The 26,246-nt window shown below is 42.2% G+C and overlaps 1 protein-coding gene across 1 annotated transcript in view; it reads right to left on the reverse strand.

Moving 5' to 3' along the window:
* Positions 1 to 4,927: 4,927 nt before the first annotated feature.
* GPX7 (glutathione peroxidase 7) overlaps positions 4,928 to 26,246 on the reverse strand; it is a 29,953-nt gene continuing 8,634 nt past the window's right edge. Inside the window, exons 2-4 of the mRNA XM_073357716.1 lie at positions 13,039 to 13,300; positions 8,181 to 8,513; positions 4,928 to 5,236 (exon numbers count right to left, since the gene is read on the reverse strand). Coding sequence (XP_073213817.1) covers positions 8,350 to 8,513; positions 13,039 to 13,300 — 426 coding nt within the window. The 3' untranslated portion in view covers positions 4,928 to 5,236; positions 8,181 to 8,349. The remainder of the gene's footprint in view (positions 5,237 to 8,180; positions 8,514 to 13,038; positions 13,301 to 26,246) is intronic.

Raw genomic sequence — 26,246 nt, forward strand, 5'->3', positions numbered from 1 at the left:
TTTTCACTATTTAAAATACAGTAATTGTCTTTCTCTGCAAAACATAACAATCCCTTTAACCCAAAACCATTTCAGCCCCAACAACTGTCATGATGTAGACATCTGATGTAGCTGGACAATCCCAGTTGCAGACAACCCAGTGTTTATAATGATCCTTTACTTCCAACATTGCCACCTCGGGGCAGGACGCATTATCTCAAACTTTCCCAAGAGCATTTCCTCCTCCAACATGGCAAATGACACGTGGATTTTGCTATCGTTGTTAAATTTTAGACATTTCAGCGTATCTAGAAAGAAAGCCTGAAGATAATTTTCTACAAAATGTTGCCTGAAGCCTATTATGGGCACCTGGCACCAAATATGAATAATGAACACTTGACTACAGTAGTCATAGCCATTACACTGAAAAAATACATTTCAATAGCATATAGGAATGTTATAGTTAATTATGTTGTTTGGAGACCAGTTGCATATGGAAAAAATCCCAGCTCTGGTCATTTTGTTAATATCATTTCATCAGTACATTGTATTTAATTTTCTAGTTTTGGTTTTTTGACATTAAAAATGTACAGAGATAAATTCCTGATCCAAACTAAAAGCTAAGTCAAAGGGAAAGTGCAAAGCTTTAAAAATGTGTCAAAACATCCCCCTCTCCTTTTCTTTTTCTTTTTTTTTTTTTTAAGATCCCAAATCATTATGGGTGAATGTCACCTGTAGTTCAGGATGCCTTTATAAAGAGCCAGATCCACAACCCTTTGAGGTTAATAGAGTCTTTACCATAGACTCAGTAGAGTCTGGCTGAAGCCCTAAGGTCCTCTGCCCCATAAGTGACCCTCCAAGGGAGAAAATAGTCCTGTCCTTTTTGTGTGGTATAAAAAAGGTGTGAAAGGGTTCAACAAAATGATTCTGCTTGTAGTTTATATTATTTCAGGCTTGTCTTGAGAGAACTGTAGGAGGAGCCAAGAGTTCATATCTACCAACCAACATGTTATAATGCTACTTTCCCTGCCTATGTTAGGATTTAAAAACATGTTAGCTAGAAAGTTTTTAAAATACACATTTTATCCTAGTCTACACAAGCCCTAGGATTAGCACCTATTGAAGTGAATGAGGCATTTGTTTCAGGCTCTCAGAAAACTCAGGTGTATATCACTGCATCAGTTACAAGGATTTATCATAAGAATGGCCATACTGGTCCAGCTAGTTCAGTATCCTGTCTTCTGACAGTGGCTGCTGCCAGATGCATCAGAGGGAATAAACAGAACAGGGCAATTATTGAGCGATCCATGGCAGCTTCTGGCAGTTGGAGGTTTATGGATATCCAGAGCATGGGTTTGCATGCCATTGATGGACCTATCCTCCAGGCACTTATTAAATTCTTTTTTTTAACCCAGTTATACTTTTGGACTTCGCAACATCCCCTGGATGTATATAGTGGCATGATGATATTTTCTGTTTTATTACCTAGACCTTTCTTAATGGTTCCTAACATTCTGTTAGCCTTTTTGACTGCCGCTGCACACTGAGCAGATGTTTTCAGAGAACTATCCATGATGACTCCAAGATCTCTTTTTTGAGTGTTAACAGCTAATTTAGATTCCATCATTTTCTACGTATAGTTGGAATTATTTTTTCAAATGTTCTTTACTTTGCATTTATCAGCACTGAATTTAATCTGCAACCATAACAGCTAGACAATTCCTTTAAAAAAACAATAAAGCTGGAGAACAATCAACAAGCCTGTCTGGGTCCTTCAGCTAGTTCTTTGTATCCCTCGGGGGCACATCCCACACTTTGGGAAACATTGACGTAAGCATTAAACATTTCCTTTGGAATAACTTCCAAATAGGCATTCAGGCAAGGTTCCTTCTGCCTGTCCTTGGCAGCTATCCAGAGGAGAATTTAAAGATTCCTTGGCAGTAGGGGTTTCAATCCAGCATCCACATCCCTAAAATCATCAGCAGAGATGACAGTATCTAAACCCACCTGTTGACAGTCTCAGTAAAAAGCTGTGGAATGAATGGACATGAAGATGGAACTATGTTCTCATTTTCTTTCCAGGACAGGGAGGTATGTTGGCAGGGGAGTGTCTAGAAAGCATGTCTGGTTGCTGTCTCTGATGGTTCTGTTCTGTGGATTAATAGAGGACTTCAAACCTCCAGAGTGGTCATTTAAAAAGTGGCACCTTTTGTGAATATTATATTCCCACATAAACATTTAAGAACAAAGCCTAGGGGATAACCCCAGCATCACACCCATTGCATGCTCCCAAATTCTGCTTTCCTGCTTCCCCAACCTACAGGCTTCCTGCACCTGTAGAACTGCAGCCATGATTTGCCTCTCAATTTGTAGATGTATGAATCCCCAACAAAGGTCCAGAATCATTCAGCTGCCCTAGGTGCCTAAAGGTTGAGCAATACGAGAACTGGACTCAGGCACTTGAAAGCCACCTTAGCACCTGGTGCTGCATTAAGGAAAGTGACAGGTTCGTCAGTGAGGTGGCTTCCACCTCCACAGAAGCATGCCACCCCAGTTCACCACTCTCCTTATTACAAGAGCTTAGACATGTCTACAGTAAAACAAAATTGAAGTTTATTTAACAGAGCTTGAGACTGGGATTCAAATAAAAGCAACTATAAGGGTTTGGAAACATAAGTTTACAAGTAAAAGAAAAGCAAAAAATGCAAGCTATAGCCTCTACACTTATTAACAAGTTTCAGAGTAGCAGCCGTGTTAGTCTGTATTCGCAAAAAGAAAAGGAGTACTAGTGGCACCTTAGAGACTAACAAATTTATTTGAGCATAAGCTTTCATGAGCTACAGCTCACTTCATCAGATTCATCTCCCCACTGTATTTTCCACTGAATGCATCCAATGAAGTGACATCTTCCCTCTCACAGCATTGATGCTGAATCAACTGATGCACTTAAGGCTAGAGGGGCCATCATGATAATGTAGCTTGACCAACATAACAAGTACTCTTGGCTGATCCAAGAGTTGACTGTAGTTTACTATAAAACTCAGTCCATTTGAACAAATGGATGTCTGTATTCAGTAATTTGAACCACATTCAGCCTGTTGTTGAGCAATGTGCTAATGTGTTGTAAATGGTGCATTAGGTACCATCCAACAAAGTCACATTAGGCCTTACTCACCTTTGCGTTATTCCAGCATTAAACCAGTGTCATTCCATTTATGAAAATGGAATGATCCCAGCATAAAACTAGAATAACACAGAGATAAACCAGACCCATAAAGCTTGTCACTTACCAAAAACCAAAACAAAAATACATGTTTAAACCCCTGTTTCATTGTAAATATTTCAGGTTATGAGTCCCATTTTGCAAACAAATTTTTTGTATTATGTGGGTCTGATTCTGCAATGTCTACTCAGGCAAAACTCTTAAAGTCAACAGGTATTTTGTCTGAATAATGGCTGTGAGACCAGGCTCTGAAGTGATTTCTTCTTCCTCTGTCATACCATACAGGGACATATAATAACGTGCAGTTATGTATCTCGTCACTTATCTTAGACGTTAAACCAATGTGACGTATTTCTTACAGGGATAGTCTACATCTGTCAGATCTGCATGCTATAAATCTTAAAGCCCTAGACAATTGCTATCCATTTACAAAAATGTATGTTTGTTAACACATACCAAATCTTTCTGTAATACAGGCAAGTTGCAATGCAGATAAGATTTAAGCATGGCACATTCAATGGTTCTACGTAGTTTCCAGGAGGTGCCCTAGGGAAGATCCCTGTCAGACTTGAACTGTGTTAGAATTCATAAGCCAAAGGAATAATTTCTGATATCTACACACTTGTTGAATCCTCAGAGAACAAATACAATCCAGTGCAATTTGGCTTGTTATCTATGGTTTGTCTATCTAGTGACAAGATCATATCAAATGATTAGAGGACAGATTTCTCTCCTAATAAAAAAATTATGATTTACATTTATCTAGCACCTTTCATCCTGAAAGACCTAAACTTGCTCTACCAACTATGACTTCAGCCCAACAAAGGATTTAAACATGTTATATGCTTAACTCTCAGCACATGACTATTTCTGTTAACTTAAATGTAAGCATTCATGTGCTCAAGTCCTTTACTGGATCAGGGTTTAAGTGTACTAGCTTACATAGTATTCATTTCATCCACCACTAAACTGTTGCCACTGGTAAGGTGGACTGCATCAGCTGTTTAACACTGTGCAGCATCACTAGCCACCAGTTTAGGACAGAAAGTGAAGAGGAATTTAAGGAACCAGACTGTATTAATTACCACACTTGAACTTTGGCTAGGACACTGGGGCTAATGCTCCTATTATTATGAAGAGTGCTCTGTGCTGGTCAGAGCCTCAGTTATATACCTTATCCAAAGGGCAGTATTTCCAGCAGCATAATGCCTGCCACTACCGTGCTGGGACACTGTTTCCGTATTTATGTAGAGGGAAGAGAGCCACATACTGAATCATTAATCACTTTTCTTCCATTACCCTGGATTCTCCTTGGTGATCTCCCTGCCACATAACAGACACACCAGACTCTCCTTCACTTGAGAGGTGTGATGAAGTCACTGCTACGACTCATTTAGCAAATAGACTGAATAATATAGAAAAGACCTGGGGATTTGCTGCTCTCTTCTTCCTGCATGCCCATGTATCTATGTGCCACACCCACTAGCACTGATTTTCCTTGCTTGCATAGGTGTAAGTTACGCCCTTCATTTTAGTCTAACATCGGTTTGTAGGACTGAACATGTTAATTAGTGTCAATATTGCCTGATTCTGGAAATTTCCACAATTTCCAACTGCACCTGGCTCAGAGATTCTTTGCCCTTCTGCCTTGGGGCTGTGATCTGACCCTCCATCTCCTTTATGTCTTCTCTCTCTCTCTCACACACACACACACACACACACACACACACACACACACACACACACACACTTTTTTCCTTTTATTCCCCTGCCCCTTTATTTTATTTATTTATTTATTTTAAAAACTCATCAGATTTTCTCAGATGATGTCAGCTTGCTTGATGCAGTAGAAAACACAGTTCAGGTTCCAGTTCCCCTGGCCTTTCTGCAAGTCTCAAGGCAGTTCCAGCTTCTACCCTCTTGGACTGCTCCTGATAGGCATCCATGACCCTAGCAGCAGCTGTGCAGGTCCAGGAACCATCAATTGCTTTAGCATCTCTCCTTTCCTCTCCATCCATTCATCTGCTCCTCACCCTGTTGCAAGACAGGAGGCATCATGGTACACACACACACCTCTTTATTCTACTGGAGTACACCGGGATAATTATGAATGTGTATGATTGCAACAGCCATTTGGAAAGTGTTTACACTGTATGCAAAATGCTAAAAAAGTTTATTGTTTTACCATTTTAAAAACACTATGCAGCACAAACCAGCTTTATTGTGTCAACAATATTAGAACTGGGCAATATTATACTTTTTTAAAGCATCCTAGGGTTAGGAGCATGCTGGCCCCTAGAGCTTGTTTTATAAATAATTGCCTTATTTTACTATCTAGTGCTGATAGTCCTCCAGTGCCTTCCCACAGTTCCCCTCAAAGGGTAGAAAAGTTATCCCACAATTGACAGGCATTGCATACCCCTTGGTTCTTTGTGCTGAGATGCTCTAGGATTCTTTCCCTGTCCACTGTGGGAGAACTTGTGTATTCTTTTGGAGGGAAACTATGGGAAGGTATTGGAGGACTATCAGCATTTAAATGATTTTGCCTATGTCCTCATTGCAAAATAGGCAGGCTCCAACCCCCGACACCTGAGTAAGCTAACCTAGGCTTAAAGCACCTCCAAACCCAGGTCAGAAGTTTTTCTGTATGGATGGCAGGGAGGGGTAAGGCTAAAACCTAAGTAAGAGCCTCAGTTAACGGTGTAGTGTAGACACCATGTGTGCAAGAACATGTTACCCTCCACTGGTTGGCTATGCTAAAAAAGATATCCTATGAGTGTTTCTGTAGGTGACAGCTAACAGAGGTCTTTGTTTTAGCTTAAGTGGTAGTAGCCTCATACTTTTGGAGCTAAAGTAACAGAGCTTTTATCTCAGCTGAATAGGTCTATGAAGTTTTATATTAGCGAGGGGAGAATATTGCCATTTTTAAGGTTCCAATCACAGTCCAATTTTAAGGCGGATTTAATCTTCCTTCTAAGAACCACTTCCTCTCCCTATTGCCCACCTCCCTATCCCCCAAGAAAGATAGAAATCTTTATGCTTTTAAATAATTAGGGTTAAGGCTCACTGGCAACTGGAATGTTTTTTGAACATTTTGATTAAACTGAGTAAGTATCTTTTGAGATTAAAACATTTTAAAGTGTCACCAGTTTGAAAATTTTGCATTTTCTAATGTTTCTCTCTATCCTTAGATCTGCCCAATGCAATCACATTACACCACAAGATTTGAATTATAAACTGAACATAGATTTTAACATTGGTTTAGACAAGAGGCAGTTTTCAAAAGCAAAAACAGTAAAATGCGTAAGAAATTTCCATTAGTTGTTCACTTGTCATGATTCTGTCAGTGAAACTGAGGGAAAAAAATATCATAGTGACTAAGAATATTTTCACCATGGAGCTCTGAATTGGCCAAGGCTACTTTCCAGAGTTAAAGGAAAGGTCAGGATCTGGTTTAATGATTCTCCTTCCTGCATGATCCACCCTTTGGTCTAGGATGAAATGTGGTACAGGTCCATTTTCCTGATTGAGGAACTGAGTAGTCTCATTTTTTTTATTATGCTGTAGGCCCCTTATACTGTACTGGTATATAATTCTCTGTTATACCAAGGCCCCTTTTTGCTGCTTTGGCAGAAACAATCCCCTGAGAATATACCCTACATAAAGAGCCTCACCAGCTGGCACAGACGATGCTAGGCCTGCTCTAATCCACTCCTATGCTCCCCCGCCTCCCCACAAACACAAAACCACCACCACCTGCAAAGAGTACTGGGAACATTTATTTATTTATTTAACGTGTGCAACCGGGTACCTTGGGAACACGTTTCTATATTTATAAGGCTATTCTCTGCTTCCCAGGTTCCACAGGGGACCTAGGGCAGCAGATCAAACACTAGAGCAGCCCCACGGTAAATGTGTGTGCTTTTGTCAGATGTGCTTTGAATGAGGTAGGGTTTTGCAGAAGCCATTAAACTTGGACAGCACCACTAATTCCTTTAATTTAATAATCTGTCCAGTCCCATTTATTTAAAAGTTTAAAAATGCTGTCTTACATTTGGCTACATTTTAAAAATAATTAAAGTTTCTGGGTGATATCAGAGGACTTGGCTATCACATCATTTATCAAAACGAAGCACTTAAAACTGAATAAACAAGGACATCATTAATCTTACATTGCCCACAAAATAAACACATTATTCATATGGTGCCAGCAGATTTCAAAACCACCTTAACTCTGACTCAGAATCAGTACTGTTCTTTCTCCCAAAACATGAAGCACCATACAAAAACTTTTTGAAAAAAGAAACCTAACAATAGGGGTAGATTCTCAGCTGGGATAAATCATCTTACCTCGTTGATTTTAATGGTGCTAAATTGATTTAGCCAGAGGAGAATCTGGCCCTATAGATGTTCAAATTAATTATACAGATTTTTCTAATGTCACTCAGTAACCCTTTTTTAAACAAAGAATTTAAAGACAGTTCACACAACTTATGGAGAATCTTTTTGTAGGAAATGTTGTCTTTTATTTCGGTTCTATAGATGAGGCCTCCCCATGCCCTTCTCCCCCAGTTACCCATGACACAAATAAAGAAAATGAAGTGTCTGTCCTTTATAACTAAGCAGACACATATCATTATAAGTGTGTCTGCTTTGAGGAAACCTATTTTTGCCTGCCCCTTATAACTGTGTCCATACTATGCCGAGTGCACTCTTCTACTTTGGGTTGCATTTTTAAATGAAATTCATGGTCAAAATCATGACAAATCAATTGCAGTTGCTAGTAAGGTCTCTCTAAGGAAATTCTAGCTGTACTGAGCCTGGCTGCCAAAAAGATCCTAATTGGCTCTTCATAATACCATCAACAATTCATTATTTGAGTTAGTAAAATGAACAAATGGCTGATAATTTTTTTCTGAGAAGGCACATATTAAATTCAGTAACTTTGTAATGATAGCACAAACCTAAGTTAAATCACCTTTCACCACATTCAGTTATTGTTTCCTGTATTCTTAGGATGATGGGGGAAACTTCAATTAGTCATAATGATTTCCTGTCCCTCTATTTTCTCTTTTGGAATGCAAACAGTCAAATTACAGTCCTAATTATCAATCAAGGTATAATAGATGTGATGGGAATTTTGAAAGTCACAGTTCATCTTTCTGCTTCAGGATGATTTTCCTCACAAGCTCCGTGATGTAAGGCTTTATTTCTTCAATAGTGACAGTTGAGTCCCAAGCCTTTACTACTTTCCCATTAGGGGCTATCAGGTACTTCCAGAAGTTCCAGGTTGGTTCTTCTCCTGTGGATTCTGTGAAGGAAAAAAAAATACAAACAGAAGAGAAAACCACACGAACCAGTTCCTGACATTTTAGTATGATGATGTGTTAATCAGCGCCTTAAGGAAAGAAAGTACATAACATCAAGGGGAAAACGTTAGGTTGATTATCAGGAAGGATTTCCTGACAGGGAGATATATTAGACTGTGGAATAGTCTACCATGGGAACTAGTAGAAGCCCAATCCATAAGACATATAGACAGGAGAAAGCACCAGAAAATATAAGGAATACTTGTGGCACCTTAGAGACTAACAAATTTATTTGAGCATAAGCTTTCGTGAGCTGAGCTGTAGCTCAGAAAAGCTTATGCTCAAATAAATTTGTTAGTCTCTAAGGTGCCACAAGTACCCCTTTTTGCAAATACAGACTAACACGGCTGCTACTCTGAAACCAGAAAATATACCATTTGGAATAATCATGCACTGGCAGGGAGATGGACTTAGGAACAGCCATATTAGAGCGGACTAATGGCTCATCTAGTCCAGTATGCTATCTCCCATAGTAGCCATTACCAGATGCTTCAGAGGAATGTTTCAAGAAACTCTGCAGAAGGAAATAACGGAATAACCTACCCCGAGGAGAAGTTTCTTCTTAACCCTCATTAGTTAGAGATTGGGTTATTCTCTGAATGACCTAACAGGTTTTCCCATAGCTCTAACCTCTATGATTCTATTTTATGAAATGAAAAAGTTCAGGAATGCATTTTAGAATAAGGGCAGGAGTTTCTGCCCATAAATATGAGGTCATAAGATAGGAGCACAGAATGTGCAGGTCCAGAGCTATACATGCTTCATCTGGGACAAGGTTACATCTCTTGCCACTTCTGGGCCAAACCCCCATGTGGAATCAGACAGATTGCCAAGGTGCATGTGACAAGGTGTACCAGGCCCTTTGAGGCCCCTGCTGGAGACCTCATGGTCCTTCCATGCTCTGCCCCAGAAAAGGAGAAGGGAAGCAGCCAATCAGAGCACCGCAGGCTCAAATAAAAGGAGCTGCAGGGGCTGTATGCAGTGCTGTCCCGGACTAGGACCAGAGGAGTAAGGAAGGATATTCCTTGCTAGAACTCAAGTGAGACACAAAAGATGGGTTCTGGTGGAAATGGCATTTGGTGAGGCAGGAGAAGAGTAGAGAACTTCAGCCCTGAGGTAAAGGTGAAGAGGAAAGGGCTATGTGGGAAGCAGCCTGGGGAATAGCAGCAGCAAGTACTGAAGGAAGCGAAGCAGTATGTAGCTGCCATTTGTAGGGTCCCTGGGTTGGGACCTAGATAGTAGACAGGCCTGGATCCTGCCACTGGCAACGTGGCCAAGGCCCTGAGAAGGGGGCATATTTTGTTTAGTAGCCCAAGCCCAGGGATGGAACTTAAAGGACTCAAGAATGGCTGAAGACTCTGCAGAGGGCCAACCATTTGTTGAACTTTGTTACTCCTGTCCCCTGGAAGGGAGCTGAACTTGAAGGAGTGACCCAGCTGGGGCAATAAGAACTGTTATGACAAAGAGTCTCCAGGGAGAAAGCCCCAGAGGTACTGCTCTATACCAGGGCAGGCATGGTCTTAAAGCCAGCCTAGAAGGGGCTGAGGACTGAGCACAGAGACATGGCTAAAGATTTTAACAAGGGCACAGGGACAGGCCCTGTTTGGACCTCTTATCCTGGAAGGGGTTTGTTAATGCACATTGACTGTATGTCACTTGGCCAGAGAGCTGGACTAGTGAAGACCCACCTGATGAGGTTGACTGCTGAAAAGCGGTGGTGGGAGCAGAGAGAGAAAGTGCAGGTTTGCACACAACCGACAGGAGGCCCTAATGAGAGGTGAGTGTTTCCTGTCACACTGCACCGCCAGGCTTATGCTGGTGACTGTCCTTTCACGTTGCAGTGGTGACTGTCCCACTCTCACAGCCTCATGCTACATGTGGAGCATTGGGGAAGGATGGGATTTGCAATCTGCATGCGATATGCAAGTGGCAGCTGAGACGTTATTGACATGAACTGTGACCGTATAGATCATTGCTGTAACCAAGGTCCTACAGTTGCACCAAATCTTGTACAAAGGAGGTCAAGTAAGGTGTCTATGGAAAGGTTGTAATTTGCTGGTTATGATTATGCTATCTGTGTGCATGTATCATTTTTGTATTTGAGGTTATGAATATTGGCTATGTACTTGTATCTCAATGTGTTTGTTTCTAAGTAGCATCAGTGAAGCATTTGGTCAGCTTCTTGAGAAAGGACTATTCTGAGTCAGTGCCCAATCAAGAAATACTTAACTGACAATGGACTTTGGGAGACGCCAATCCACATCTGAGCTTTCCTGGGAACGTTCAAACTAACATGTAAACAATGGCGTCGGCCTGCAAAAAGCTGAATCCATGGACATGTGATTTGCCCAGATGGCTACAAACTCCATCTTGTTGCTGTGATTTTGCACAGAAGAACAAAAGGGGTTTCCGCCCACATGAGAGAATATAAAAGGCCCTGGAAGCCTCTCTATTTTTTCTTCAGCTGGCTCAAGAGATGGCCTCTCCACCCCAAAGAGATGCCTGAAAGAAACTGGGACAAATGGGTGTGTGAGTGATTGCTGGTTCCAGGCCATAAACTACAACATTGGTCTGAAAAGGATTGGGCCCAAACTAGGAAGGTGTCTAGTCTGTGAAAGAAGCTTATTGGAACATTTCTGAGGGTGAGATTTACCTATATTCAGTTTCTCAATGTATTAGGCTTAGACTGGTGTGTTCTGTTTTATTTTGCTTGGTAACTTACTTTGTTCTGTCTGTTATTATTTGGAACCACTTAAATCCTACTTTTTATACTTAATAAACTCACTTTTGTTTATTATTTAACTCAGAGTAAGTGATTAATACCTGGGGGAGAAAACAGCTGTGCATATCTCTCTATCCATGTTATAGAGGGTGGACCATTTATGAGTTTACCCTGTATAAGCTTTATACAGAGTAAAATGGATTTATTTGGGGTTTAGGCTCCCAGAAAGACTGAATACTAGGCACTGGAAAAGTCCCTGTTAACTGAGAAGCCCCTGGGGCTAAGTGGATCTTAGTTTCTGTGAACTGCAGGGATGTGTGGCCCAACCTCCTGGTCTGTGCTGAAGCTGACTGGTGTGACTAGCTCAGCAAAATAGAGTGGAGGGAAGCCTTTTCTGGCAGGGGGGTTTGTTCTCAGTGGTATCCCAGCACATCTAGTGACCGTCTTGAGGGAGTTTCTGTGACCCAACCCATCACAGCAGCTATCCTACCTGGTGAACCAGAACTGGAAGAGTGTGAAGTGACCTTGGAGTCTTTTTTTGCTTTCCTCTGCAGCGTGTGGGTGTGGGTCTCTTACCGGGATTACCTGGCTAAATCTCAATCATGCCCTTGTCACTGCTGAGGACTCAGGCATTGGTGCACCTTGGTCCCTCCTATTCTCTGCCTGTGGTACATAATAGTCTAGTCTCCTGGAGTTGTACCACTCTGGTCTAATTTTAGTTGTTGGGTTTAGTTTGTGGATGCAGGTTGGAGTTGGTGGCCTGTGATGTACAGGAGGTCAGACTAGATGCTTTGGTGGTCCCTTCTGGCCTTAAACTCTACAAGAAGAGCATGGGGAAGCTTCACCTGCAGGAATGTCAGCTCTGGAAGACTGCATGTAGCTGCCAAAAGTAGTACAAACAACTGTGCTGTAAGTCCATGGGAGAGTGTGGAAGGAACACTGTTGCTGGGTAGAGGAGGTGAGACTCAGTGTGCTGTCATGTGATGGTGGGCTTGATTAGATTTGACTCATTTCCTAAAAAATTGGATGAAAATTCCAATTTCAGTTCAGTATATGAATGGTGTTTGGAGCATTCAACCTATGCAGAAAAATATAGTCTTTAGATAAGAATAACCTAATTTACTGAAGGCTTCTTAGCTGTCTGCCAGGAACCAACAAAAACTCCCAAAGACTCCTGTCCTAGCATGCATTGGTTCTTGTACAAATAGCTGGATGGGTTTTACAATTTGGTTGTTCCATATTCCTGGTGAAGAACATGGAAGGAATTTTTCCAGAAAATCACTATCAGCACCTGGTTGCACTGTTTTGTGTGTGAATGCAAAGCTTGTGAAAGTGAGGGGTTTGGATGGATACTGAGGACCTTTTGCCTCCTCTTACCCTACAGCTCTGCTAATGCATCTGATCAAATCTGGCCTGATGTGTCCTGACATGAATGCTCTGGAGAAATGGTTGCTAAGTGGAGAAAACCAGGCACAACTGCCCACGTTCATGACCCTGTGATCAGGTACAACGGGAATGTATCACACTCCCATGTACACAGACTTTGTATTTCTAGACATTCTGAATCCCTATTTGGATAGGCATTAGATAGGGTTATTTAATAAATGTGTATGTGAAATAATTATAACAGGCGCATTTGCAATCATGAACACTATAAATAATCCTTATAAAAGTCTTGCCAGATCAGATGAATTCAATGCCAGCGACTTACCTCCTTAAATATAGCTTCTCTAGATATTACTCACCAATTAAATATTTGAAGGCAGCATTAGCACCAGCACCTGTGACGGCAGTTTTGCTGAACATAGGAAAGGAGGCACCATAAGTCTTTCGGGCAAAGCTCTCAATTTCTTTGTTACTGTCTGGCTCTTGCTGCCCAAATTGATTACATGGGAATGCCAGCACATTAAAATGATGCGGGCCAAGGTCTCTCTGTAATTGTTGTAGAGCTTTGTAGTGGCTATCTGTAAATCCGCACTCACTTGCAACATTGACGACCAGAGATACCTAAACACAAGAGATTAAAACACACTGCATATCTCCGTTTGACATGAGCTTCCCCCAAGGAGGTTTGACTGCAGATCATTCTCAGCAGAATAAAAATATCCAGGTTGAGAATCTTCAGTGAACTGGGATTGAGCATCTTGCTACTGTTTGAAACTGTTTCAAATTCTTTTGATTATTTAGGGAGACTTAGTTTTTAATATTCACTTTATTGAAGTCAGATGTAGCATCCATGCTGAGAAAATACATTCTAAATTCGTTGGGGGTATTAATTCTGTTTTCAGAAAAACCAGCATCTCCTCTGTCCTGTCTCCTTGGCATTTTCTAAACATTTATTATAGTATAAACAATCCAGCACATGTAAAGAAATGACTGTTCACATGAGGTTGTTTGGTGCATATTAATTATTCCAGGTCTTTCAAATGTTTTTAGATGTGCAACATCTTCCCCCTCACAGCATTGATGCTGAATCAACTGATGCACTTAAGGCTAGAGGGGCCATCATGATGATGTAGCTTGACCAACATAACATGGGACATTAAACTTCACTCTGTGATTACTGCATCAAGCCCACTAACTTGTGGGTATCTTTCAGAAAGCCATCCAGTTTCAATTAAAGACTCCAAGTGGTGGAGAATTTACCACTTCCCTTGGGAAGCTGCCTCAGTAGTTAAGTAGCCTTAAAAATGTGAATCCTTTTTCCAGCTGGAATTTTTCTGACTTCATCTTCCATCATCCTTGAGCTTCTGGACTATTGTATTACACACAATTACATTGTTATAAATGTACATTCTGTGGGCTACAACACTTCTCCCACATGCCACTGCCTTTGGAGCCCTGCTGTTGGGAGGGTGTGCAGCATAGTAGGGCTTCACTTGAACAATAGCACAGCCTCAAGCTGTAATCATTGTTAAGCAGATTCTGCAAAGGATCCATGGTGGGGACCTTCCCCAGGCCTGATGTACCTTACACACAGTGCTCTACAGACAGATCCCTAACATCAGGGAGCACCCTCCACAGAATCTGGAGACGGAGCAAGATAGTGGTGCCTGTCCCCAAACCTCAGTAGAGCCACATACCAATGGTGCACATGCAGGAGTGAGGAGGGGAGAAATGAGGCCATGTGGGAAGCATTCCCTCACTCTGTGTGTGTGTGTGTCTGTGTGTACACAGATCTCAAATATGCCAGTCATCGAGGTAAAGAGAATATTGTGGCCCACTGAAATGAAGCTCTTACACCCTTTTTACATGTTTGAATAAGAAAGTTTGATCCTGCTCCCATTGACATGAACAGGAGTTTCACCATTGACTACCCTGGTTTGGGATTGGGGTTCAAAGTTAGGACTTGTGGAGCCAGAGTCAGTCTGGGTGTAAGCAGATCCAACTCTGCTGAAATCAGCTGAGTCACACATGTCTACACCAACCATGGCCACATCTGCCCATGGAGCTAAATTCTTCTCTTAATCCCACTGATTTCCATGGGGCTACTGAAAGCAGAATTTGTGCATGTGTTTCTTTCCTGATCTGTACATGAACTCAGACTTCACGTATTTTTGTTAAATGATTTGAGTTCTCAAAACAGCCCTAAAATTCTAAATAATAGTGGAAGTTGTTATTAATGCAGGCTTCAAATATGCTTTGAAGATTTTTAAAAATATTTAATCCTTACAAAACGTTCAGGAGATCTTAGGGTATTCTTGCAGCTGCTACAAGGGAGAACTGCAACTCGCTTCCTAAAATAACCCTCCTCTAATGTTTTCTTTGGAGGCAATTAAAACCAATTGCCATAGATCTTTCGGATGTTCTAATAATTAATTACAATATTCTGCACTTATGCAGTGCTGCATGTTATCTGCATAGTGCTACAAACTTTTTCACTTTAAATAGCACTTTATAAACGTTAACCAATTAAATTCACCAGTTAGAATAATTAGAGAAGTTTCTTCTCAACCAGAAAATTTAATTCAAGTATATTGTAGAAAAGAGTTAGGATTCCAGCCCAAATCCTATTAGGCTTACACCTGTGCACTCCTACTGAACTCAATGGGGCCATACAATTAATCTGCCCTGATTTATATCCTGTATCTTTGAACCAAAGAGCTCAAAGTGTTGCACAAATTAATGTATCAAGTTTTACATGACCACTGTGAGATTGTGAACAGTGATTCTGACCTATGTAACAGAAAAAGGGAGTCTGAGGCACAGACTGGGGGCAGGTCTATATACTTAAGTGAAGCACTTAAGTGAAGCCACTCCTATGCTGATGGGAGAGAGCTCTCCCATCAGTGTAGTTAATCCACCTCCTTGTAAGGTGGTAGTTATGTCATGTGGATGAGCAGAGGGGTTCAGGGCTGTCAACCCAGCACCTTTCCTGAGCACTAAAAATTCACTCAGAGCCTTTCCTCCCCCTGCTATAAAATTCACAATGAAATATCATAGGCCAATCAATAAAGCACATCAAAACTTGGTTTAGTTGAAAGGGAAAAATAAAATATGGCTGCAGATTGTACAATAAATACAGGGCAACAAATTCTTAGCCACCAAGAATTCATGGGTGCCATTATATTGGACACTGTGGCCATTCAGAACTTCACAGCAGGAGAGAACCCAAGTTCTCCTGCACCAAAAGCACAGGCCCCATTCACTTGAGGGAGAACACTTTAGCTGTTCTAAGGTTAAGGTCTAAAGCAGTAGTCCCCAAACTGTGGGGTGTGCCCTCTGGGGGAGGGAGGGTACAGCGGAATGTTTGGGGGACATGATGGGGCCCAGGCCAGCCCCCACAAGGGGTGTGGAGGGAGCCCTAACTCTGCCCCAGCTGTGCTCCTGGTTCTGGCTCCCGGCTGCAGCTCTGGTCTTGGACCCCAGCCCTAACCACAGCCCCACTCCCAGCTGCAAACCCGGCCATGACCGTGGCCCTGTTCCCAGCTGTGGTTCGAGGGGAGTGTGTGTGGGGATGAGCTGGACGAGCACAAGTCCATGGGACCAGATGCGCTGCATCCAAGAGTGCTAAAGGAGTTGGTGGATGTGATTGCAGAGCCATTGGCCGTTATCTTTGAAAACTCATGGTGATCGGGGGAAGTCCCGGACGACTGGAAAAAGGCTAATGTAGTGCCCATCTTTAAAAAAGGGAAGAAGGAGGATCCTGGGAACTACAGGCCAGTCAGCCCTACCTCAGTCCCTGGAAAAATCATGGAGCAGGTCCTCAAGGAATCAATTCCGAAGCACTTAGAAGAGAGGAAAGTGATCAGGAATAGTCAGCATGGATTCATCAAGGGAAGGTCATGCCTGACTAATCTAATTGCCTTCTATGACGAGATAACTGGCTCTGTGGATGAAGGGAAAGCAGTGGACATGTTGTTCCTTGACTTTAGCAAAGCTTTTGACTCGGTCTCCCACAGTATTCTTGCCAGTAAGTTAAAGAAGTATGAGCTGGATGAATGGTGGATAGAAAGTTGGCTAGATTGTCGGGCTCAACGGGTGGTGATCAATGGCTCCATGTCTAGTTGGCAGCTGGTATCAAGTGGAGTGCCCCAAGGGTCGGTCCTCGAGCTGGTTTTGTTCAATATCTTCATAAATGATCTGGAGAATGGTGTGGATTGCACCCTCTGCAAGTTTGCAGATGACACTAAACTAGGAGGAGAGGTAGATACGCTGGAGGGTAGGGATAGGATACAGAGCGCCCTAGACAAATTAGAGGATTGGGCCAAAAGAAATCTGATGAGGTTCAACAAAGACAAGTGCAGAGTCCTGCACTTAGGACGGAAGAATCCCATGCACCACTACAGACTAGGGACCGAATGGCTAGGCAGCAGTTCTGCGGAAAAGGACCTAGGGGTTACAGTGGACGAGAAGCTGGATATGAGTCAACAATGTGCCCTTGTTGCCAAGAAGGCAAATGGCATTTTGGGATGTATAAGTAGGGGCATTGCCAGCAGATTGAGGGACGTGATCATTCCCCTCTATTCAACATTGGTGAGGCCTCATCTGGAGTACTGTGTCCAGTTTTGGGCCCCACACTACAAGAAGGATGTGGAAAAATTGGAAAACGTCCAGCGGAGGGCAACAAAAATTATTAGGGGACTGGAACACATGACTTATGAGGAGAGGCTGAGGGAACTGGGATTGTTTAGTCTGTGGAAGAGAAGAATGAGGGGGGATTTGATAGCTGCTTTCAACTACCTGAAAGGGGGTTCCAAAGAGGATGGACCTAGACTGTTCTCAGTGGTAGCAGATGACAGAACAAGGAGTAATGGTCTCAAGTTGCAGTGGGGGAGGTTTAGGTTGGATTTTAGGAAAAACTTTTTCACTAGGAGGGTGGTGAAACACTGGAATGTGTTACCTAGTGAGGTGGTGGAATCTCCTTCCTTAGAAGTTTTTAAGGTCAGGCTTGACAAAGCCCTGGCTGGGATGATTTAGTTGGGGATTGGTCCTGCTTTGAGCAGGGGGTTGGACTAGATGACCTCCTGAGGTCCCTTCCAACCCTTATATTCTATGATTCTGTGGGGGTGGGGGGTAGTGGTAAGGGAGCACAAGATAAAAAATTCTGGGACCCCTGGTCTATAGCCTGCAGTTGGGCAGTTCTAATTGCACCTAATAGAGGGCAACGATGCACATAAACAGTACAGCTGATCACAATACAGTATTTAAAACTGGTCTCTACATCCTCCCTTAGTTTTCTCTCAGAAAAACAAACCCATAAAACAAAAGTTTATTTTAATAATCCTTAATGGTTTATTGTGACAACAAGGCACAATCTAGGGAATCCCTATGCACTGGCATACAAAGTATGTTCTGGTGCCATCTAGCTAACTTTCAAAGTATCAACATATAGATACAGACTGAATGAACATGGTCTACTTGCTTTTTGATGCTCATTAAAAAAATGATGTATTAAATTTGTGACTGAACTCTGTAGAGGAGAATTGTATGTCTCCTGCTCTGTGGTTTTACCCACATTCTGCCATGTTTTGTGTTATTGCAGTCTCTGATGACGACGCAGCATATATTGTTTGATTTAAGGACACTTTTACTGCAAATTTGACAAAACCCAAAGAAGGTCCCAATATGAGATTTCTAAAGATAGCAGCAGCACTTGACCCAGGGTTTAAGAATCTGCAGTGCCTTCCAAAATCTGAGGGATGAGGTGTGGAACATGGTGTCAAAGTCTTAAAAGAGCAACACTCTGATGCGGAAATTTCAGAACTCGAACCACCAAAAAAGAAAACCAGCCTTCTGTTGGTGGCATCTGACTCAGCTGATGAAAATGAATGTGTGTCTATCTGCACTGCTTTGGGCAGAACCCATCATCAGCACAGAAACATGTCCTCTGGAACAGTGGTTGAAGCATGAAGGGGCATATGAATGTTTAGCATATCTGGCACATAAATACCTTGCAATGCTGGCTACAACAGTGCCATGCGAATGCCTGTTCTCACTTTCAGGTACAGTAATATTGTAAATAAGAAGCAGGCAGCATGATCTCCTGTAAACAAGTTTGTTTACATTTGTCTTGGCAAATGGCTGAACAAGAAGTAGGACTGAGTAGGACTTATAGGCTCTAAAGTTTTACTTTGTTTTTGAGTGCAGTTATGTTAAAAAAAAATCTACATTTTAAAGTTGCACTTTAACAATAAAGAGACTGCACTACAGTATTTGTATGAGGTGAATTGAAAAATACCACTGTTTGTTTTTTGCAGTACATGTATTTGTAATCAAATATAAAGTGAGCACTATGCATTTTGTGTAGTAATTAAAATCAATATATTTGAAAATGTAGAAAAAAATAAAAAAATATTTAAATGGTATTTTATTGTTTAACAGTGCGACTAACACTGCAGTTAATCATGACTACCTCTTTAATCTCACGATTAATCATGATTAAGGCTGCATGTCTGTCATGGAAGTCATGGATTCTGTGAGTTCTGCAGTGGCCAGTGCAGCTGGCTCTGGGTCTACCAGAGCAGAGCAGGCAGCCCCTGGATCAGCAGCATCAGCCACTGCTGGGGCAGTTTGGATGTGGGAGGGAGCTCAGGGCTGGGGCAGGCAGTTGAGGTGCAGGGTGGCACTTACCTCCGGGCAGGGAGGGCTCCGCAGAAGCAGCCAGCATATCCTTGCAGCTCCTAAGTGGAAGGGCCAGGGGGCTCTGTATGCTGCCCGTGCTCGCAGGCACCGCCCCTGCAGCTCCCATTGGCTGTGGATCCCTGCAACCCTTCTCCCCCCTGTCCCCCAGCACCAGTGGGGTCCCGGGCTGCGTGCCGCCCACTCCCGCCCAGCACCAGCAGGGGTCCTGAGTTGCGTGCCACTGCCCGCCCTCCCCCCAGCACCCATGGGGGTCCCAGACCACACATACACACACACCCGGAGCACCCATGGGGGTCCCGGACCAAGCTTTAGTTAGGGGTGTATATAGTACAAGTCATGGACATGTCATGGGCTGTGAATTTTTGTTTAATGCCTGTGACCTGTCTGTGACTTTTACTAAAAATACCCGTAACTAAAATGTAGTCTTAATCATGATTAATTTTTTAATCATTTGACAGTCCTAAAATAAATTGAACACCAACCTATTATTGAAAATTTAAGTATGCCTGAATAACTTATTCTTACCAACCATTATTAACAATAATTTATACTGGTTACAACAAAGACCAAATTGTTATGATCCTTTGCACTTACATACAGTTCCTTTCATGAAACATACAGTTTCCCTTTGGGGAAGCTAGCCCTAAGGCCTCTTCTTCCCCCTCTGCTAGCCTGCCTGAGCACCGGGCCGCTGGTCCAAGCCAGCCTAAGCCTCCCTGGGCTTCTGGCCTGAGCTCCAGGCCACTGGCTGGAGCTGAGCTCTCACTGGCTTCAAGGGTGAGTGGGAGTGAGGGCGGCGCCTCAGGGCAGAGCATAGGCAGGGCCATGGCCTGGGTTAGAGGAGGCTTAGCCTCCCCTGGGCTTCAATACCCACAGCCCGTGGTTCCTTTCATAGAAGGATATAAAAGCACTTTATGATCATGATTTGAGCCTTGCAACAAGCATGTAATATAGGTTAGTGGTGTTATACCTATTTGGATGGTAACCCCTACTACTGGAATCAAAATACAATAGTTAATAACATAGGTGTATTTTGACTTCTATGTTGGGGGGTGGCTCCAGTGAGGCCAACAGGGCTGTGCGTGTGGGAGCAAATTCCATGCCTGCCCACAGGAGAACCGTTTCAGATTTTTTGGGAGGGAGGGGAGCAACTTTAACCGTGATTCCAGGGGCTACTTAAGCAACTGAAAATTCTAGGGTGTTTTTTTTTTGCAGATAATTTCTAAGTTATCTGACAGGAGTATTGTATCTAATTCCTATATCAAGAAAGAAAATTAAATATTAGACCCATACAGCTCTAATACTAACATGGTCTGACATCTTGTGGCAAGTCACTTAAGTGACACTGGTTAGGTTCAAAATTGTATAAAGTGTATTCTTACTCAGATACTCTTAGTGAAGTCAGAAGTGACCATCATGATCATCTAGTCTGACCTCCTACAGCTTTCAGGCCACAGAACCTCACCCACCCACTCCTATAATAGACCCCTAACTTCTTGCTGAGTTACTGAAGTCCTCAAATCATGGTTTAAAGACTTCAAGTTTCAGAGAATTCATCATTTACACTAGTTTAAATCTGCAAGTGGACCCATGCTGCAGAGGAAATAAAAAAACCCCACCCAGAGTCTGTGCCAATCTGACCACGGGAGAAATTCCTTCCCAACCCCAAATATGGTGATCAGTTAGACCAGGGGTCTCAACCATGAGTTATTTCCTGCGGCCCGCCATAGGCGCTGCGTCCACCGGCAGCCAAGCTGCCCTCACCCCTGGCCCCCCCCTCCCTGAGCGCTCTGTGTCCCCACTCCTCTGCCTACCTCCCAGCACTTCCTGCTGCCAAACAGCTGTTTGGCGGCACTTAGGACTTTCCAGGAGGGAGGGGGGAGGAGCTGGGACATGGCGTGCTCAGGGGAGGAAGTGGAGAAGAGGCGGAACCAGGCCAGGGATTTGGGGAAGGGGTTGGAATAGGGGCAGGGAGCGGACAGGGTTGGGGCAGGGTCTTTGGGGAAGGGATTGGAATGGGAGCAGAGATGGGGTGGGAAGAGGCGGGGCAGGAGCAGGGCCTCATGGAAGGGGTGGAGTGGGGGCAATACTGGGGGTGGGACGGGTGACTTTAACCAAAGTAATTCTAAAAGTAAATCTAAAAGTAAATGTGTGAGGTGCATTCCTGAGTGTTTATATTTTATTAAAACCCCTCTTCACATTAAAGTTTTAAAAAAGTTAATACACTGACTTTTAATAGCATACTATATTACACTTCATTTTTTTCATTTTTGAGTATACTTTTATATCGTTGTATGAAAAGGTTTCAGTGATGTGGCCCTCGGGCCAATGTACTAGTTCTCATATGGCCCTTGTGGTGATTTGAGTTTGAGATCCCTGAGTTAGACCCTGAGCAAGTGGGCAAGACCCACCAGGAAGATACCTAGGAAAGAATTCTCTGTAGTAACTCAGAGCCCTCGCTATCTACTGTCCTGTCTCTAGCAGTTGGCGATGGGCCACATGCTATTGTAGGCAGTCCTGTCATACCATCCCCTCCATAAACTTATAAAGCTCAGTCTTGAAGCCAGTTAGGTTTTTTGCCCCCAGTGCTCCTCTTGGGAGGCTGCTCCAGAACTTTACTCCTCTGATGGTTTGAAACCTTCACCTAATTTCAAACCTAAACTTGTTGATGGCCAGTTTATAGCCATTTGTTCTGGGGTCCACATTGGTGTTTAACTTAAATAACTCCTCTCCCTTCCTGGTATTTTTCCATCTGATGTATTTATAGAAAGCAATCCTATCTCCCCTCAGCTTTTGGTTAAGCTAAACAAGCCAAGCTCTTTGAGTCTTCTCTCATAAGGTAAGTTTTCCATTCTTCATATCATCCTAGTAGCCCTTCTCTCCACCTGTTCCAGTTTGAATTCATCTTTCTTAAACATGGGAGACCAGAATTGCACGCAGTACTCCAGATGAGGTATCACCAGTGCCTTGTATAATGGTACTAACACTTCCCTGTCTCTACTGGAAATACCTCACCTGATGCACCCCAAGATCACGTTAGCCTTTTTCACAGCCGCATCACATTGATAGCTCATAGTCATCCTCTGATCAACCAATACACCCACGACTTTCTCCTCCACTGTCATTTCCAACTGAGAAGTCCCCAGCTTATAGCAAAAATTCTTGTTGTTAGTCCCTAAATGCATGACTTTCCACTATTAAATTTCATCCCATTTCTATTACTCCAGTTTACAAGGTTATCCAGATCTTCTTGTATGGTATTCTGGTCCTCCTCCATATTGGCAATACTCCCAACTTTGTGTCATCTGCAGATGTTATTAGCACATGCCCACTTTTTGTGCCAAGGTCAGTAATAAAAACGTTAAATAAGATTGGTCCCAAGACGGATCCCTGAGGAACTCCACTAGTAACCTCCCTCCAGCCTGACAGTTCACCTTTCAGTATGACCTGTTGCAGTCTCCCCTTTAATCAGATACTTTCCCACCTTTCAGTTCTCATATTAATCCCCATCTTCCCCAGTTTAACTAATAATTTCTCATCTGATGAAGTGAGCTGTAGCTCACGAAAGCTTATGCTCTAATAAATTGGTTAGTCTCTAAGGTGCCACAAGTACTCATAGATTCATAGATATTTAGGTCAGAAGGGACCATTATGATCATCTAGTCTGACCTCCTGCACAATGCAGGCCACAGAATTTCACCCACCACTCCTAAAAAAGACCTCACACCTATATCTGTGCTATTGAAGTCCTCAAATTGTAGTTTGAAGACCTCAAGGAGCAGAGAATCCTCCAGCAAGTGACCCGTGCCCCATGCTACAGAGGAAGGCGAAAAACCTCCAGGGCCTTCCAATCTGCCCTGGAGGAAAATTCCTTCCCGACCCCAAATATGGCGATCAGCTAAACCCTGAGCATATGGGCAAGATTCATCCTTTTCTTTTTGCGAATACAGACTAACACGGCTGTTACTCTGAAACCTGTCATGTGGAACTGTATCAAATACCTTACTGACTGATTAGACTGATTAGATCTGTGGCATTTCTTTTGTCTAAAAAATCAGTTATCTTCTCAAAGAAAGATATTAATAACTTTGTAACTACTTCTTGAATACAACAATTGAAACAATTGTAGAAAAATCTACAATTACTTTCTATCATTTAGGCTACTTACTTTTTGTAGTTCACGAACCTTGGAACAGATCATTTACCTTTAGGAAACATCCTAACAGCCCTTTCTTATCTTAAATCACCTGTTAATCACTCTGTTAATAAACAAAATTCTGAGACTTCCTGCCTCAGGGGTGCAAGCTGGGAGCAGTCTCCTGTCTCCTCTGCAGAACTCTTTACACTGAACACTATATTGAACACTTAAAGACGATAAAGTCATCGTGGAGAAACTAAATGAATTCTTTGCTTCAGTCTTCACGGCTGAGGATGTTAGGAAGATTCCCAAACCTGAGCCATCTTTTGTAGGTGACAAATCTGAGGAATTGTCACAGATTGAAGTGACACTAGAGGAGGTTTTGGAATTAATTGAGAAACTTAACAGTAACAAGTCACCGGGACCAGATGGCATTCACCCAAGAGTTCTGAAAGAACTCAAATGTGAAATTGTGGAACTATTAACTATGGTTTGTAACCTGTCCTTTAAATCAGCTACTGTACCCAGTGACTGGAAGATAGCTAACGTAACGTCAATATTTAAGAAGGGCTCTAGAGGTGATCCTGGCAATTACAGACTCGTAAGTCTAACGTCAGTACCGGGCAAATTAGTTGAAACAACAGTAAAGAATAAAATTGTCAGACACATAGAAGAACATAAATTGTTGTACAAAAGTCAACATGGTTTCTGTAAAGGGAGATCATGTCTTACTATTCTATTAGAGTTCTTTGAGGGAGTCAACAAACATGTGGACAAGGGGGATTCAGGGGACATAGTGTACTTAGATTTCCAGAAAGCTTTTGACAAGGTCCCTCACCAAAGGCTCTTATGTAAATTAAGTTGTCATGGGATAAGAGTGAAGATCCTTTCATGGACTGAGAACTGGTTAAAAGACAGGGAACAAAGGGTAGGAATAAATGGTAAATTTTCAGAAAGGGGAGGGGTAACTAGTGGTGTTCCCCAAGGGTCAGTCCTAGGACCAATCCTATTCAACCTATTAATAAATGATCTGGAGAAAGGGGTAAACAGCGAGGTGGCAAAGTTTGCAGATGATACTAAACTGCTCAAGATAGTTAAGACCAAAGCAGACTGTGAAGAACTTCAAAAAGATCTCACAAAACTAAGTGATTGGGCAACAAAATGGCAAATGAAATTTAATGTGGATAAATGTAAAGTGATGCACATTGGGAAAAATAACCCCAATTATACATACAATATGATAGGGGCTAATTTAGCTACAACTAATCAGGAGAAAGATCTTGGAGTCATCGCTGATAGTTCTCTGAAGACGTCCACGCAGTGTGCAGTGGCAGTCAAAAAAGCAAACAGGATGTTAGGAATCATTAAAAAAGGGATAGAGAATAAGATGGAGAATATCTTATTGCCCTTATATAAATCCATGGTACACCCACATCTTGAATAATGCGTACATATGTGGTCCCCTCATCTCAAAAAAGATATATACTGGCATTAGAAAAGGTTCAGAAAAGGGCAACTAAAATGATTAGGAGTTTGGAATGGGTCCCATATGAGGAGAGATTAAAGAGGCTAGCCCTTTTCAGCTTGGAAAAGAGGAGACTAAGGGGGGATACGATAGAGGTATATAAAATCATGAGTGGTGTGGAGAAAGTGAATAAGGAAAAGTTATTTACTTGTTCCCATACTATAAGAACTAGGGGCCACCAAATGAAATTAATAGGTAGCAGGTTTAAAACAAATAAAAGGAAGTTCTTCTTCACTCAGCGCACAGTCAACCTGTGGAACTCCTTGCCTGAGGAGGTTGTGAAGACTAGGACTATAACAGGATTTAAAAGAGAACTGGATAAATTCATGGAGGTTAAGTCCATTAATGGCTATTAGCCAGGATGGGTAAGGAATGGTGTCCCTAGCCTCTGTTTGTCAGAGGGTGGAGATGGATGGCAGGAGAGAGATCACTTGATCATTACCTGTTAGGTTCACTCCCTCTGGGGAACCTGGCATTGGCCACTGTCGGTAGACAGGATACTGGGCTGGATGGACCTTTGATCTGACCCAGTATGACCATTCTTATGTTCTCATATATTGTATCATATATATTGTACTATATATTGTGTTGAACACTAAACTGCCTGCCTGAGGCTTGCAGTTTGCAATGCCCCTCTGATGCCCCACCCAAAATCCATCTGGGGTTGATAAACAATTTATTCCAGGTGGCTACAGAGGAATAAAAATGTATAGAATTCTATGGGTATGTGAAGAAATGTGAAAGATGACCTGCAAAGAAAAAAATGCTTGTCATTTTTGCTTGATTATAATATACAGTATTTGTAAAGAAGGCCTGAAAGAATTTTGTCAATAAAAATGTGATTTTTTTAACATCTATTTAACTTCAATGACTTAACATTTTGGAGAAAGAAGTCTTTGCTAGCACAACAACTCCTTCAAATTACATGAGAGTGCTCACAATGCACATTTTGAGACCTTCCAGGGGGTCTCCCACAAAACTAGGATTGCGAGATTTGAGGTAATAAAACAAGCAGACAAAAAAAAATTAAAAATAGAAACCCTTTCATGCCTTCTTTAAACATCATAAACGAGCAAAAAAGGCACAAAACTATTTTTTTAAAATTGTTAGCAGGTCATCTTTAAGTGGTTCTATTCTGCATTACAGAAGATTAAACGAGTTGATCTGTTTGCAGCATGTTACAATTTTCTTTATAAATAAGTCAC

This window comes from Lepidochelys kempii, chromosome 8 (genome assembly GCF_965140285.1).
Source record: "Lepidochelys kempii isolate rLepKem1 chromosome 8, rLepKem1.hap1, whole genome shotgun sequence".
Classification (NCBI taxonomy): Eukaryota; Metazoa; Chordata; order Testudines; family Cheloniidae; genus Lepidochelys; species Lepidochelys kempii.